The 16,623-nt window shown below is 32.3% G+C and overlaps 2 protein-coding genes across 7 annotated transcripts; one reads left to right on the plus strand and one right to left on the minus strand.

Annotated features, from left to right (window-relative positions):
- Positions 1 to 1,252: 1,252 nt before the first annotated feature.
- Ppp2r5a_2 (serine/threonine-protein phosphatase 2A 56 kDa regulatory subunit epsilon isoform) lies at positions 1,253 to 10,734 on the minus strand. 6 transcript variants are annotated; one of them, XM_011182724.3, is made up of 11 exons: positions 10,018 to 10,734; positions 6,172 to 6,350; positions 5,742 to 6,111; positions 5,436 to 5,665; positions 5,132 to 5,334; positions 4,726 to 4,925; positions 4,473 to 4,667; positions 3,963 to 4,153; positions 3,540 to 3,873; positions 3,232 to 3,461; positions 1,253 to 3,166 (listed from the first exon to the last, which is right to left on the minus strand). In XM_011182724.3, the coding sequence occupies exons 5-11, from the start codon at positions 5,268 to 5,270 to the stop codon at positions 2,824 to 2,826; spliced, it is 1,632 nt and encodes a 543-aa protein (XP_011181026.1). In that variant the 5' UTR covers positions 5,271 to 5,334; positions 5,436 to 5,665; positions 5,742 to 6,111; positions 6,172 to 6,350; positions 10,018 to 10,734; the 3' UTR covers positions 1,253 to 2,823. The 6 variants fall into 6 exon arrangements, with proteins under 6 accessions (XP_011181026.1, XP_011181029.1, XP_028895461.1 ...); XM_011182727.3 differs by having other exon boundaries at positions 5,132 to 5,665; positions 5,742 to 5,886; positions 5,935 to 6,111; positions 10,018 to 10,733; XM_029039628.2 differs by lacking the exon at positions 10,018 to 10,734 and adding an exon at positions 8,249 to 8,393 and having other exon boundaries at positions 5,132 to 5,665.
- Positions 10,735 to 11,042: 308 nt separating this feature from the next.
- Positions 11,043 to 14,439, plus strand: LOC105211344 (G-protein-signaling modulator 2). The gene is made up of 3 exons (XM_011182721.3): positions 11,043 to 11,969; positions 12,044 to 12,630; positions 12,693 to 14,439. Exons 1-3 carry the CDS (start codon positions 11,303 to 11,305, stop codon positions 13,494 to 13,496), a joined length of 2,058 nt encoding a protein of 685 aa, XP_011181023.1. The 5' UTR covers positions 11,043 to 11,302; the 3' UTR covers positions 13,497 to 14,439.
- The last annotated feature ends 2,184 nt before the right edge of the window (positions 14,440 to 16,623 follow it).

Below are 16,623 nucleotides of genomic sequence, written 5' to 3' on the forward strand. Positions count from 1 at the left end.
GAAATAATTTTTGTTCTGCGGCTTTTTTCATGTTAATATATGTACATATGTATGTAGATGTCACACACGTATACATTCTTAGCATATGTATTCCATACATGAAATTTAGAATGCCAACACTTTTGCAGAAAACAAAACGATAAACATCAATCATGTCTGAAATAAGCCTACACAAATACATACAAATATGGAGCTGTAGAAAAGAGGCTTTTATGATGAAAAGTGATTTTCGGTATGTGTGAACATAGTTGGCTAACAAAAAAATATAAAAAAAAAATTTTAATTTAAAAAAATATAAAAAATATTTTTAATTTAAAAAAATATAAAAAAAAAATTTTAATTTAAAAAAATATAAAAAAAATTTTAATTTAAAAAAATATAAAAAAATATAAAAAAAATAAAAAAAATATTTTTAATTAAAAAAAATATAAAAAAAAATTTTAATTTAAAAAATTATAAAAAAAAAATTTTAATTAAAAAAAATATAAAAAAAATTTTAATTTAAAAATTTATAAAAAAAAAATTTTAATTAAAAAAAATATAAATTTTTTTTTATTTAAAAAAATATAAACTTTTTTTTTATTAAAAAAAATAAAAAAAAAATATAAAAAAATAAAAAAAAATTAATTTAAAAAAATTAAAAAACATAACAAGTCAACATTTCCGTGGCCCAAAATTGTGTGTCGCTTATAATAACGCAACAATGAATCCATGTGATTATATAATGTGAAACTTAATCGAATTAATGAATGTATTATCTATATATATATATAATTGTTATTTTATTTATTTTTAATGCAGTTGAGAAACTAGACAAATTAAACTGAGTTGAGTAAGAATATATCGCATCGTACATTGAACAAGCATAAATTATTTCAAACAAATTCTAATAAACTGAACTCGTTGCTAGAGTTTTGGAACCAACAGCGTTGTTCATATATAATTTAAATGCATACAATTAACAACTTTGAAGACATAAATTAGTTTTGGTTTTGCAGTTAAAATTAAACGTAAATATTACAACGCATACCTGTAAATTTAACAGCATTAAATTTTATTAAATTAAAAATAGCAAAGTAAATAGAGTCTAATTGCGAAAATATTTAAAGTAGAAAGTTAGGGAGTAATTAAATGAAAACAAGCGCGTACAACTTAAATATGTTTGACTTGGCACGTACGCTTTCTTTCGTTTTTTTGTTTCATAAAAAATGTTATTATACTTGTATTTAAAACTGCAAGTGCGAATGTATGAATATGCATGAACGTGAGAAATATAGCACTGTTAGATGTATGTATATTTTGTAATTGTTTTCATTTTTACATACAGATAAGTTTTGCATTAGGCCTTACCAAATCTATTGCACTCATACACACAATATCAGTTGTCAACTAGACACTGTTTTTTTCGCATATGTATGTATATTAGAATATATACCTTTATTGATCTATTTTTTTTTAACGGTATAAGCATTTTTCGCGTATGGAATATTTTTTACGTTGATTTCTATAGCAGATGTACGCAGCAACTGGAATCTCGGTCACATAAAATCACAATTGCTCGCAATGTGTATGCTTTTACTTTACTTTATGTGCTTGTATGCTTTATGAATTTTCGAAATAACAAACGTTTTTAATACTTTTATTGCGGGTTTACACAATGTTTCGTTCAATTTGTTTTTATACTGTTTATTACGCATTTGGTTTGGTTTTCGTTTAAATAATGCGTGTTGATTTGATTATGTTGAATCTTTCAATAAAAAATAATCCCATTTTTTTCTTTTTGCTTAATAAATATCCCTATAATTTATTTTGTTAAAGAACTTAAGTTTACACATACGAATATATCCAAGCGATATACTATATTTTGCACAGAAACCGTTGAGGAAATTAAGATTAACACTCTTAAAGAAATCATAAAGAAAACAATAAAAGAATTCTGGTTTTACTACTCAACCTACATATAAAGAATATTTTCGTGTTACGTTTACTATTGAAACCTACAGAAATTGTTTAGTTCAAACGAAAAGTTTGTTGTGAAAAAGCATATGAATTGCAGTACGCTCGCTACAGTTGCATCTAAGTTGTCTAACTAGCAAGATGGTAGAATTAGAATGAATAGCACGAAATGTTCTCGTTAGTTGTATAGAACAAGTATAAGTAGTATCGTTTTAAGGAGAAAGACTTGCTGTTCTACAGTTAGATTATAGTTTCTAGCATTTCTTCACTATTTTTATTTGCATTTTCATCCTCCTCATATACTTGTATTAATTATTTTATTTAGTATTTCTTTTTTTTTTAATCGTAAAATAATAGGTATTTTTATATTCATAATATAATATTAATTATGCTTTTCATACGTTTTTCTTTTGTTTATGTAATACCACGATCCCAGTTGTATGTGTGCTGCTTTTCATCCACATTGTGGTGTACATTATTTGCGCCGGCATCTGCGTCTATTATCAACATTTAGCTTCTACTTCTAGTTTCTGATCTTATTATAATGATGCCGGTGTTGGTGAAACGCTTTCATTTTGATCATGTTGGTGTAGTGCTGTTGTTATGTTTTTGTAATTTTTGTTTGTTTATATTTTTTCGATAGGGACTTCAAGTTCACTTAATAATATGCTCCTTTGTTTTTTGCGGCTTACACTAAGTTATAGATGCACAAAAAATGCCAAGCTCTTTTCTGACTTACACAACACCAATATTTTCCTTCATGTTTTTTGAACTCCGCTAAGTTATATTATTAAGTTTATTTGCTTTGCTTTTACTTTGTTTGTTTTTTGTTTTATTTTGTATCCATCCCATTGTTCGCCTCATAGTTTAGTTATCTGCTTTGTCGCCTTTGACTTTGGCAAACGCATTCGTACCGCTGGCGTTTACTGAGGTCCCGCCACTTTGTGCACCGCCGCTAAGTAAGGCAGGATTGTTGTCACCGGAGCCACCACCGCTTCCACTGTTTACAATGTTAGCATTCGATTGTTGTTGTTGTTGATAAGAGTTGATGATTTGTTGTGAGCCGGCGGCACTGCCGCCACTAACACCAGCTCCTAGCACCGCATTAGCCGCTGATGTGCCAGCGGCACTGCCGCTTTTTGCACGATTTATCTCAAGTTCATGTAATTTTTTCCACAATTCTTCACGATCACGCTCGCGCTTCTTCTCTCTGAAAACATAAAATTTTATTTAATAAATAACGAACGGAAATATGAAAGAGTGACATGTATTTACTTTTGTCGCTCAGCTTTATAGCTAGCGGTTAGTTCATCAAAGAGCTTTGAGTTCATTTCCATAAATGTCTTTAGCACGTTGTAAACCAAGGCAACGATCGTCTGATTCCAGTGTTCTTTACTAATTCTGTACAGTGCCGGAAACATAATCGGCATAATGACGGCGTTATTCTCCTCTATCAACGACATTGCATATTCATTATTCCAAAGGAAAAGTGCACGCTCGGCAACCTAAACAAACAAAAGCGAAAATAAAAAAATAAGGAACAATCGGAATCAGGAAAAGCCATCTTTGTAATGCACACTCACTTGAAAATGCGGACTTGACACACATTTGGCGATCTGACGAAACAATGGTTCCTGTATCTTCACAAATTGTGGCGGATCAATGACATCCAAAATTTCCTCGATTTCTCCCAAAAACATAACCTCCTTTTGCGAGCATGTTTTTGGCCAAAACTTTAATAGTCCTCGAACCACCGGTTCAGTCAGGTATGGATCCTTTTCCAGAAACTGAACGATGCAATAAGCCAGTTGAGCGTGATACAACCCAAGGCATTTCACTTTGTGCAGCGGCAATAGCACCTTCACCAGAAACTGCTTATGTTCGGCCTTCAGAGGCAAGGCAAAACCATTAATGATACTGCAAAGCGATCGTATTTACAAATTAGTTCGTATTATGTGTGAATATTTTGTTTGTCACTTGTCACTGGAGAAATATCAATATTTTACCTGCCCAATATCTCCAGTAATTCGCCGACGCCATTGAAATGCTCTGTTTCGTAAATAAAACGCAAAAAAATATTATTAATTTGTTTTCGTATAAAAGCGCGTAATCCTAAGAATTTTCCATAGATGCGATGTAAAACGGTTTTCAAAAAATCACGTTCACGTGGATCCTCAGAATCGAAGAGCTCCAAAAGCTGTTTGGTCATTAAAAAGTAAAAAAGAAAAACAAACATTTTAGTTCAGTTTTCATTTGCATTATGTTTTAAAAGCACATCAAAAATAATAAAAAATAAGATGTGTGGCAACTCCTTATTATAGGTCAGTGGTGAAATTACATCTTTCACAGACAAATCAAAAATGTAAATAAAAATTTATGTAAAAAATGTAGCACCATCGACTTTGTAAGTTGTTAAGTATTAATATTTTTCGAACCCTGACTATGTAATTAATCTTCGATGACGAAGTTGAAATTCTAGTGTGTAATTTTTCTTTTGTATTTCCACTTCATCTCACCTGTAAAACGAATTTCTGGTCAATTACACGTTTGCCTATGGTCGCTTGAAAGTCCTGCGATTCCAAAAAACGCAGGAATACTTCGTAAACTAACTGCAAATGTGGCCATGAAGCTTCTAATGTCGGATCATCTTCTTCAGGATCAAAATCGGGGTTTTCACTGGGAGGCAGTGTGCGGAACAAGTTACATGAAATCTAAAGCGAAAGAAACTTGATCTAGTACTCAATAAGGAGTATAGGATATTTTACATACCATTCGTATAATTTCTGGATACACAGGTTCCGTGAGCACTCCCCTGCCATGTGTTATATAATTGGAGAGGTCATTTAGAGCAGCTCTCTTTATTTCTTTCCCTTTTAAATCCGTTACTGGATCCATAAAATCAAAAGATACACAGCACTGACGTAATTTACGAATGAATAACTCTTCTTGTTCCAAACTCGAGCAATCGGCTGGTAAATAGATTGAGAAAAAAAAATACCATCAAATTTCTTGTGCTTCACAAAATGTATGTTGCACAGCAAATGTAGTTAATGTTTTAGCAAATTTACAAGTTACGAGTATACCCGTTTACTGTAAATGAGCTTCACTTCGTGTTATAATTATGGTTATATTTTAGAAAACTAAGCAGCAAGGAGCTTCATGTAATTACATTTACCTTTTAACGGCGGCAATTGTTGAAGCTCCACATCCTGAGAATTTCTGTAACGCGAGGAACCCTGACTTTTTTTACTTTTCTTCTTCAGTGAGCGTTTAGCGAATGGATCAATTCGATCAACAAATGTTCCCGATGACATTTTCTTGCTTTGTATTTATTTCCAGTTATTCTTCCTGCTTATGTTCTTCTGCTGCGCTTATTTCCTTTATCCAAGAAATTTTAAAGAAACGTTTCAGGGTTTGGGGATTTCTTATACTGGTTGTATTTCTCTAAACAGTTGTGTTATTATAGAGCAATGTCTTACTGTTTTATGTTGTTAATGCTGTGATTTTACAAACATGTAGCTATCCAATAATCACCACAAATTCTGTTAGATGGACTATCATTCGTTGACTTTTTGTTTGTAACGCGCTCAAATTTTATAAAACTTATAAATTCGAGTTCTGGAGAGTAATTTTTAACCAACTTTGATTATTGTATGCAAAACTGTAAGCTTTAGTTAGGGATAAGTATGTTAAGCGAGACAGAGATTATCTGTACAGAAAAAGAACAAAATCAGACTTATTATATACACTCATTTTTATATATTATATATATTTATATAATTTACCTTAAAGTGGTGCGAATGCAATTATTTAGATAACTGCTTCTGTAATAGTTTTGTTGTTTGACGCGAGTAAGTGGAGGGAATTCTTCTGTTGCGTATCCTTTTCTTTTCTTTTATGTTTTTGGTATATAATACTTTACTTAAGCATCTATGTTAAATATATTAATATATATTAAATGTGGGGAATAGTGCGAACCTTATCTCCAGATGAAATGGCACATTGAATGCAGTTCTATTGAAGCTTTATACTAAATTATTATTGTATTGATTAAGTAATGTTTTTGTTATGTCTAGTTTATGTGCAATGTTCCTTTGCCTCCTAAAACATATAGAATTGTTTGTCAATTCTGCCCCTTCTCGGACACACGATTATCTAAAATATTTGCAAAATATTTGAAACATTCTTCTTTGAAGTGACTTTTTTGCAACTTACTTGGTGGTATTAGACTTCAGCGGTCCGTGTGTCCTTTTTGATATTTTCTAATTTGTCACGCACAATGTCAACACAACTTCATTGCCGACATTGTAAACATTATAATATGGGAGAAGTGCAAGATATCGTTATACTTTTCAGCTAAATAGGGAAAGGGAAACCATTACGATAGTACATCACTGAAAAGAATATAAAACAAATATTATTAAATATTATAATTTTGTGCAATAATTATAAACTGATTCCTATAATATAATAATATAATACAAAAATTTTAAATCTGTGAACAAAAAAATTGGAATGAATTTGGCTAAATAAATGTTTTTTAGTCGCTTAGCATTCAACGGCCATATTTTGAGATATTAAAACTCCAACTATCTCTGAACAATCTTGGAAAATGTAAGTGATGCAATAATGAAGCATTCGTGGTGCTTAGATAGATAACGTATAACACGGAGTAAGCAAGTAAATTTAATGGTCTAAATCCATTATGGCAGAAAAGATTTATCTCATTGGAAGACCTTCTACACAATATCGCCTGAATACCTTACTAAAGGATGAATAATTAACTTTGAATATATATATAATGATAAGGCTATGTGAAAGGGTATAAGAAGTGCAAGAACAAAAAAAAAGTGAAATAGAACTGCGATTGTGCAAATCCACCATACTTAAATTTACATTAACTTTTAACATTTCTATGCTTTAGTGTTGAACACAGGTTAATAGTGCATTCCGCAAATGTTTTTATCTGCTTAATGCACGACTACATATTATGGAGTGTTAATTTTAATAATTTTTCAAAATGATAGCAGATCGTTGGCATGAGTGATAAGATATATTTAAAAATTTTATGATATGCCGTACAAACAGCCTAGTTGCGACATGACTATCATTGAATACAAATGTACTGAATATGTACTATATACTAAAAATAATTAGCTGGGCAATTTAAACCAGAAAAAATATTTGTATATTTCTATAGATATACCATGTTTATAAATGTAGTTTCTTAGATAAACTTTACGATGTTTGGCACCCATCGAACTTTTTCTGATAATTAATCATTAAATGTGTGGCATTTACTATAACTAACATAAGGTTAAATTCTTTTTATAAAAATATATTTTTATCTACTTATATATATAAAGCTGAGATGTTTAATGGCATGTGTTTTTTAACTGAAATGAACATATAAACGCCAATTGTCAATGAAATTTCATTAATATTAAGTGGAAAATATAAATAATATAATTTTCGTGCTTTCTTTTTGCAATTCAATGTTTTATATATTGTACATACACATTTGAATAACATACATCGAAGGATATACATCTATATAATACTTTGGGAAACTATAATTTTCATTTATTACATTACCAATATTGATTTGAAACTGTTCTGAATAAAACAAATAATATTCTTATTTATTCGATATCTCAATTTCAAAATAATGTAAATATTGACACATTTTCACGAAATAGGTGTTTCATAAAGCGACAGTTTAAGGAATTCAATATAATAGCTCTTGCTTGATGTCATGCTTTTCGGTTTATTTTTAATATTTTTGTGTGAAATTTTAATATTTCTCGTATCGAAATAAATCACGTACACATACTAACAGATTAATACACATTCACGAACACTACCACACGTGCCTGCACATGATACGTACTCACGAATGAAAGTAAAACGACGGAACGAAAGACGTAGAAATATGAAAAAAATGCTACATAATCAATAATCTAAAAATAATTAAACTTTATTTAACCAGAAAATCCCTATTTTAATAAAAATGTAACCTTTAAATTTTTTACCAATGCACTTTGCTTGCTTTTCAACCAAAAAAATATTACGTTCTGGTTAAAGCTGCTTGAACTTCAGTTTTTTTAAGCGCATTGCAAAAACATTTTATTTCACTTTTATCGGCCTCTGGAATGCTTTATTTGTAAATCAACACTTATGCAGTTAACTAAACATTCAAATTTTGAGCGTTTTGATTATAATAAAAATATCAAAAAATTATATTTCCCTACACATTTTCTCTATTATACGTGAAGAGATTCCACTGTTTTACCGACAATGACGACAACGATAGAGGAACCAATTTAATTTTTTCGTTCTGCACATGTGTTATGAGCCCTGTTCGCTCGTTCGTCTAATTTTTTCTCCTTCTACTTTTTAACCGACTATGCCTAGGAGATACTGCACAATATATAAAAAAAATATAACTAAAAATTAGTTCCAATTCCCTTTTTGACTCGCTTGTTATTGCTTATAATTGATGTTGCCAGATTATTGTCAAATTGATTGCTCTGAAATCTCAACAATTTCTAAGGATTTTTTACACAGAATTTTACTATTATTGTCTAAAAAATTTAATCTTTAGTATATAATCCGTTCTAAATGCATTGCACCAATAAGTTAACATTTTGATTAATTTTTCCGTAGTTAATGTTTTGATGTTTTTTTTCATAATTCTAGCTTCCAATATTACTCGTTACTTTTAATAGTTTTACTCGTTTCCCCCCACTTTACTCGTTACATATTACAACGTTGTTTTATGCTCTTTCATGTCAGCGCAGTTTACAGCAAAAATGGTTTATTTCTTTTTCATTTGTTTTATGAAATACCCAGCGTGATAAAAAAACACTTTCAATGAAAATTTTAAACTTCATTGCATTATTATAAACTTTTTAAATATTTTCTGGGATATTTTTGACAATATACAGAAATACATAATGAAGCCTCAACTCCTAATGGGCAAACTAAAATAGATTTCATATACATGTATAAATATCAATATTAAAAATACTATCGATTTCAAGCTCAAATGTTGTAGCTCCTGTAAAATTGTTTATGTTTTTGTCATCTATACGCTAGTTTAATTAATTCTTAGCTCTAGCATACATATGATGATATTACGGAAAAACGTATGAACCTCTTTAAAACATATGTCTATTAACTTACTGTCAAGCTAAAGTTAAATTAATTTACAATCATTTAGAATAAAACTAAATATTTAATCTGACCGACTTCTTGCAAATCTGAATATGACAGTTAATTATTTCTTGATAAAAAAAAAAAAACTTTGGAAAATGAAAAATTGTGTCAATTACCAAGTTAACTAAAATTTGAGAAATGTTCATTTAACATCACTAGAGAATATATCATCTATCATTTGCAATCATTGCATAACTCATTCCATTTGGTAGGCATATACTTAAATATTATTATTTCTTTTTTTCATGAATGAAATAATTTATTTAATCACACACTTCCTCAAACTTGTTATTTTATAGGAAAGTGTACACATGTTTATCTTCACATCCTTTGAAAATTTGCACACACAAATAATTTTTTGCTCATATATAATGCGAGTGTAATTTTCGCAATAAATGGGAAATGAGATCAAACTTATATGATTGTAAACATATGAACATTTTATATAAATTCTATAAAATTATTAGATGAGTTTCAAATCGTTTGTGAAGGTTGGTGAAAATGGACACAGCTTTCTTACTTAGAGATACTACTAACTAAATGCACATATATGTATAAAATGTACATATGTTAATTGTCAGACTCATTGTGATACCATCAATTAGCGATTACATCTTTGGAGCTGTTTCATCTAATCCGTCTTCCAAAGTTCTATATTATTTTTTCACTAACATTATTTGCTCTCAATTGCAAAATATACACTGACTATTGCATATATGAATTTTCATTCTATGGAAAATCTAAATAAATTAGTATAAAACAAATAATAATGTAGAATTTTGTCAAAATTATAACTAGTAATATTGTTTTCTTTACTTTTGACGTTTTTCAATTCAATAATACCTGTTTGCCAAAGAAAACGATTGATTTTCTCCTTTTCGCCGATTCCTCGTTGGGCGCTTCACTTCAACCACTACACACTTTGAGCAAATACTCAACCGCTCGCTTTTGCTGCGCAAATGTCATCAAATGTCAAAACGCCCGAGCGAAACGTTAAACGGCGCTGCTGGCGACGTTAATTCATTTTTGATATAAACCAAAAATTTTTGATTCCACACTTTAGGGCTTTAGGTTTTTATACAGATTTTCTTTTATTTGTTTGCGACACAGCTATACAATTGTATTAGTTTAGCAACCGTCTAATAATTATACAGATTTCAATATCTTATATTTTCACAAAATCCTTTACACTCTCGACAAAATCGAAAGACACAACCTCTGCTACCGACGTCGCTAACGACAGCAACAACAATGCTGCGAAGTAGACCGAGCAACTCTGGACACCTTTTTCTTCCCGTTAAAATTTCTTCGCATTTTTCTCCGCGTTAGCACAATTTTTAACCTTTTCAATTCGCTTTCAAAGACGATACTATGCGAAAATTTAACAAATTTCACCAAATATGTTTAGGAAAATACATTAAGCAACTAGTTATATGGTTTTATTAAACTTAGTTACTATAAATGTAAGAAATTACACGAATTTGCGGACAGCGCCTTTCAACGTTTCTACAAATTTTTTCCTTTCGTTCACTCTGATTCAGAAATGGAACATATTGAGCTACTTTCGTCATTTGTGCGTACCGAGACAGTTCTTTGGTGAGTTGCAACAACAAATTGAGCTACTCGGACGGCCATTTTGTGGTGAGTTAAATGTATTTTGAATAAGGTGGCTAGCACAAATCATAATAATATTAAATATACTTACGAAAAGAGGACACAATTTATTCATAAAAAACCTTCATATATGGTCTACATATGTTTATTATTTAATCTAACTTTAAAATGTATAACTACTCTCATCCAGATATTAAATTTTGTTATTTAAATTAAATAGTTTCAAACCTTAAATACAACTCTGAATATTCACCACCAATCCTTAGTTTTATACACCATAAGCCATGAATAATTTCTTTGTAAATTTTCAATTGTAGTGATATAAAAAGCAAAAGCAAAAGCGAAAAAGTTCTTGAAACTAACTATATTTCGTAAATACAATTAGAGTCCTATAAAATTGTAGTAGTTTACACAATATAATGATAAGCAAAAACTACTTGGAATAGAGCTCATTCACTACTACTTTAACTGTGCATATTAAATCCCAAGGTGAAGAAAGCTGCAAGGACGCGTCATGTCGTCTTTATCGGCTTCTGCAGAAAATGTATCTAGCGCCGGAGGTGGCGGAATTATGGATCAAGGTGCAGGTGCATCCGATGGAAGCTCAAGTATGTGTTTGGAGTTGGCATTAGAGGGTGAACGGCTATGTAAATCTGGAGACTGTCGTTCAGGTGTGGCATTCTTTCAAGCAGCTATACAAGCAGGCACAAGTGATTTGCGTACCTTGTCCGCGATATATTCTCAATTGGGAAACGCGTACTTCTATTTGGGAGATTATGCTAAAGCCATGCAATATCATAAACTTGATCTTACACTAGCGCGCACTATGAATGACAAGTTGGGCGAGGCCAAGTCGTCGGGAAATTTGGGAAACACCTTAAAAGTTATGGGACGATTTAATGAAGCAGCTATTTGTTGCGATCGTCATCTGACCTTAGCACGACAACTTGGAGATAAACTCTCGGAAGGTCGTGCTCTTTATAATTTGGGAAACGTATATCATGCAAAAGGAAAACATATGGGGCAGGGTAATCCTGGCGACTATGGAGACGATGTACGCGAGGCATTGAGTAAAGCGGTTGAGTTTTATCAAGAAAATTTGAAATTGATGAGAGAATTGGGAGATCGTAGTGCACAAGGTAGAGCATGTGGAAACTTGGGCAATACTTATTATTTGCTGGGTAAGTTCACTTATAAAGTGGTATTAATATTATTTTATTCAGACATTATTTAAACATTATTGCATTTATTATAGGCAATTTCCAAGCTGCTATTGAACATCATCAAGAACGACTTTGCATTGCACGGGAATTCGGTGATCGATCCGCTGAACGTCGCGCTAATAGCAATTTAGGAAATTCCCATATATTTCTGGGACAATTTGAAGAAGCAGCAGATCATTACAAAAGAACTCTAGCTTTGGCTATCGAACTTGGAGAGCGTGAAGTTGAGGCACAGGCATGTTACAGCCTTGGAAATACATATACTCTGCTGCGGGAATTTTCAACGGCCATTGACTACCATCATCGTCATTTAGCCATAGCACAAGAACTGGGCGATCGTGTTGGAGAAGCACGTGCTTGTTGGTCACTCGGTAATGCACATTCTGCTATCGGGAACCACGAAAAGGCCCTGTTGTATGCCGAGGCACATCTTATTCTAGCCGTTGAATTACAAGACCCTATTGGCGAAAGTACAGCCAGGGTTAACATCTCTGACTTGCGAAAATTGCTAGGATTGCCCGATTCACCCATTGACTGCGAAGAACGTTCAATTGCATCAGATGTGTCAGCTATTATTGATCAACGCTCCGATAGTTCAGGAAGCTCACAAAGTCGTATGGTATGTTGTTTACAGTTTTATTACGCTCTTATAAATACTAATTATCTATGATACTGTTTTAGGTACGTGTGAGACGTCAAAGTATGGAGCAATTAGATTTAATTAAAATCACTCCAGATGGAAAACATGCGAATCAAAATAATACATTAGATGACAAACGCGTTCCCAAAGGAATTGGTACAAAAGTCAAGGCTGATGAAGACTTTTTCGATCTTCTATCACGCTCACAATCAAAACGAATGGATGATCAGCGTTGTTCCATTAAAATTGGTAAAAATCCACCAAATACAACGGCGCCAATAGCAGGTGGGCCATCGGCACTCACATCGAGTTCGGGTGCTACACGTAAGCCATTAGCACAGCAAAACTCCATATCCAGCGGCAATGGTGGCGATAACAGTGTTGCAGTTAGCGTAAAGTCTTTCAGTAATTCGAATGCCGTTGCTGGCACCAACCCGGGTCATAATCATGCACATGGACAGCTGGCACGTAGTGCTACAACTACTCAACAACCTGATGATGACTTTTTGGAAATGTTGGTACGCTGTCAAGGCTCACGTTTGGAAGAACAACGCTCTGAGCTACCACGATCGAATGTCACCATGGACGCAGAGGCGCCAACACGTGCTAATGCTGTAGCTGGTGGTCGCACTGCTGGCGGCAGTGGACGTGCTGGTGGTACGACCGTGCCTGATGAGGATTTCTTCTCATTAATAATGAAGGTACAAAGTGGCCGAATGGAGGATCAAAGAGCAGCAATACCTGGTTTTGGTGGTTTTCCGCAACGCAATACAGGTAATGGTGGTGTCGCGGGTGGTACTGGTGAGAAGATCAATAATAACGCTAGTAATCAGAACAAACAGTAAATGCTGTTATACGTATACATTTATGTAAGTATATAAAGTGTTGGAAGTTATACGTAAAGCATATTTTCATCTGGATTTCTTAGGCTTTCTATTCTTACATTTCCCTTTTTTATTATAACACTCAAAGTAATTTTTTGTAGCAAGTTTTCATGACCAAAATGCTAATGAATTTCGAGACTATTCATTTTCCATACTGATACCAATTACACATATTCTATACTTTCAATTGCTTAGAGTGTGTCTTTCAGCTGATTTACCGAGCCACATACTACACATTCTCATTTTCATACATTAAGGTTTTCTTTTTGTACGAAAATATATTCATTATATTTGAAATTATATACGAAATCGAAAATTTAAAATAGTTGTTTTTTATAATTTAATGTTTAACTCATAAAATATTCATACTCATATAAAAAAGAATCAAATATTCCATAAATAATGTTGCATTTCAAAATAGGCCCGATTGCAGCCACTAAAAAAACATTTACACATTAAACTCATACCTACATACATAAAATATTGCGCAATATTTTTCACTATGGCAAGTTGTTATATGCATGCATACCTAAACGTACCCAAAAAAAAAAGTTCGTTTCCAGTCCAAACGTATTAAGTATTATGGAATAAGAATGAATCATACATTTAAAATGGAATTCTGAAACAGTATAGAAGTAATAATAACATTTTGCAGCAAATATATGATACAACATTTTTACAAAGCTGTATTGCAAGTTCACAAATTGACTACCATTTTATGAAGTATTTTAAATGAAATATTGTCAATACTATTAAGAATTTTTACAAAACAAAAATACAAAAAAAAACATGAAATATGTGTTTAGCAAACGCTCACAAAAGTGTACGCGCTTTGCATACTTAAAAGCCAAATTATTGTAATATAAATTTACTACATCTAAATAAATATTATTTTATCTAACAATACTGTTTGTATTTGCAAAATTTGAGCATCAGGCAGAAGTCACGTAAACTATATGAATACTTTTATAATCAACGGCTAGGAAAACTACAATTCTTGAATAATTTCTTTGGCAATAAAACGATGCGGCGAAGAATGAAATAAGATTTGAATATAAACAAGTAAGGAAGGGTGTAACCGAACATTTTATACTCTCGCAATTTATTTATTTAACTTTATTTATATTATATAATACACAATTTGACCCTCATATTCGTCATATATATTGTATAAAGTGCATTAAAAGTTGGAAACCATAATATTAGGTTAGAAGCACCGAGGTCCTCGTGTTCGATATATGGGGCCTTAAAAACCTATGGTCCGATTTCGGCGATTTTTAGAATGGGACTGCCACACTATTAACATAGTATTTGTGCAAAGTTCTGCACCGATATCTTCACTAGTGCTTACTTAATATATTGTAAAGTAAACAATTCAGATTGTCTTCAAAGTTCTGGTATATAGGAAGTAGGCGTGGTTGTGAAGCGATTTGGCCTATTTTCTCAATATATCATTGGGATGTAAGGAAACTATTCCAAACCAAGTTTCATTGAAATCGGTCGAGTAGTTCCTGAGATATGGTTTTTGACCCATAAGTGGGCGACGCCACGCCCATTTTCCATTTTGTAAAAAATCTGAGTGCAGCTTTCATCTGCCATTTCTTATGTGAAATTTAGTGTTTCTGACGTTTTTTGTTAGTGAGTTAACCCACTTTTAGTAATTTTCAACCTAACTTTCGTATGGGAGATGGGCGTGGTTATGATCCGATTTCCTCCATTTTTGGACTGCATTAGGAAGTGGCTAAAAAACACGACTGCAGAAAGTTTGGTTTATATAGCTCTATTGGTTTGCGAGATATGTACAAAAAACTTAGCAGGGGGCGGGGCCACGCCCACTTCCCCAAAAAAATTACATCCAAATATGCCCCTTCATAGTGCGATCCTTCATACCAAATTTTATTTCCATAGCTTTATTTATTGCTTAGTTATGGCACTTTATGTGTTTTCGGTTTTCGCCATTTTGTGGGTGTGGCAGTGATCCGATTTTGCTCATTTTCGAAAGCAACCTTCCTATGGTGCTAAGAAATAAGTTACTCAAGTTACAGCTTGCACAGACGGACGGACGGACGGACAGACGGACAGACAGACATTCGGATTTGAACTCCACTCTTCACCCTGATCACTTTGGTATATATAACCCTATATCTAACTCGTTTAGTTTTGAGTGTTACAAACAACCGTTATGTGAACAAAACTATAATACTCTCTTTAGCAACATTTGTTGCGAGAGTATAATAAATTATTCGCATAAAAATCATAATCATATTGTAGAAAAAGCCATTTGAGAGCTAAACATATATATTTTGTTGCAAAGGAATATTAAGAGACATTCTTTTCAGTTTTATATAGCAAGCAAGGAAAGGCTAAGTTCGGGTGCAACCGACTTTTTATACTCTTGCAATTGATGAAATTTTATTAAGACAACACAATTGTCGAATAGAATAACAAAAATCAAAATAGATAGTGTTTGAGGGCTGAGGTCATTCCTGAACCGATTTCAGTAATTTTCACCACCAAGATACACTATATCCAAGACTAAACGCTCACTTCATTTTGCTTAGATATAACACCTATATGTATATGCGGAATAAAGCCCATCAGAAACTTGAAATACCTATATTTAGGTATGTGGGAGCTAGGGGAAGTTATGACCCGATTTTAACCATTTTTGGTGCAGAGAAGATAAAGATTCCATCTGAATTACAAACAAATAAAACAAATATCTGAGAGAATTAACGATATTTTCGGTGAAAAATTACCTTTAGGCGCTGAGTTCTTCATGTTCGCTATCCGGGACATTGTTATTGTCCGATTTCGACAATTTTTCCACAAGTGGTGCCACAGCTCAAATACAGTAATTGTGTAAACTTTTATTCCGCCATCTTAATTGGTTCCTAATGTATATACTATAAAGTGAAGGAATCAGATGGAATTCAAAATTGAGTTACATGGGAAGTAGGCGTAGTAGTGAACCGATTTCGGTCATATTTCGTCATCAGGGTGTCAATAAAGCATTATACATTCATAAAATCGGTTAATTAATCGCTGAAATATAGTCTTTGACCCATAAGTGGGCGTGGGAGGTGGG

The sequence above is a fragment of the Zeugodacus cucurbitae genome, chromosome 2 (assembly GCF_028554725.1).
Source record: "Zeugodacus cucurbitae isolate PBARC_wt_2022May chromosome 2, idZeuCucr1.2, whole genome shotgun sequence".
NCBI lineage: Eukaryota > Metazoa > Arthropoda > Insecta > Diptera > Tephritidae > Zeugodacus > Zeugodacus cucurbitae.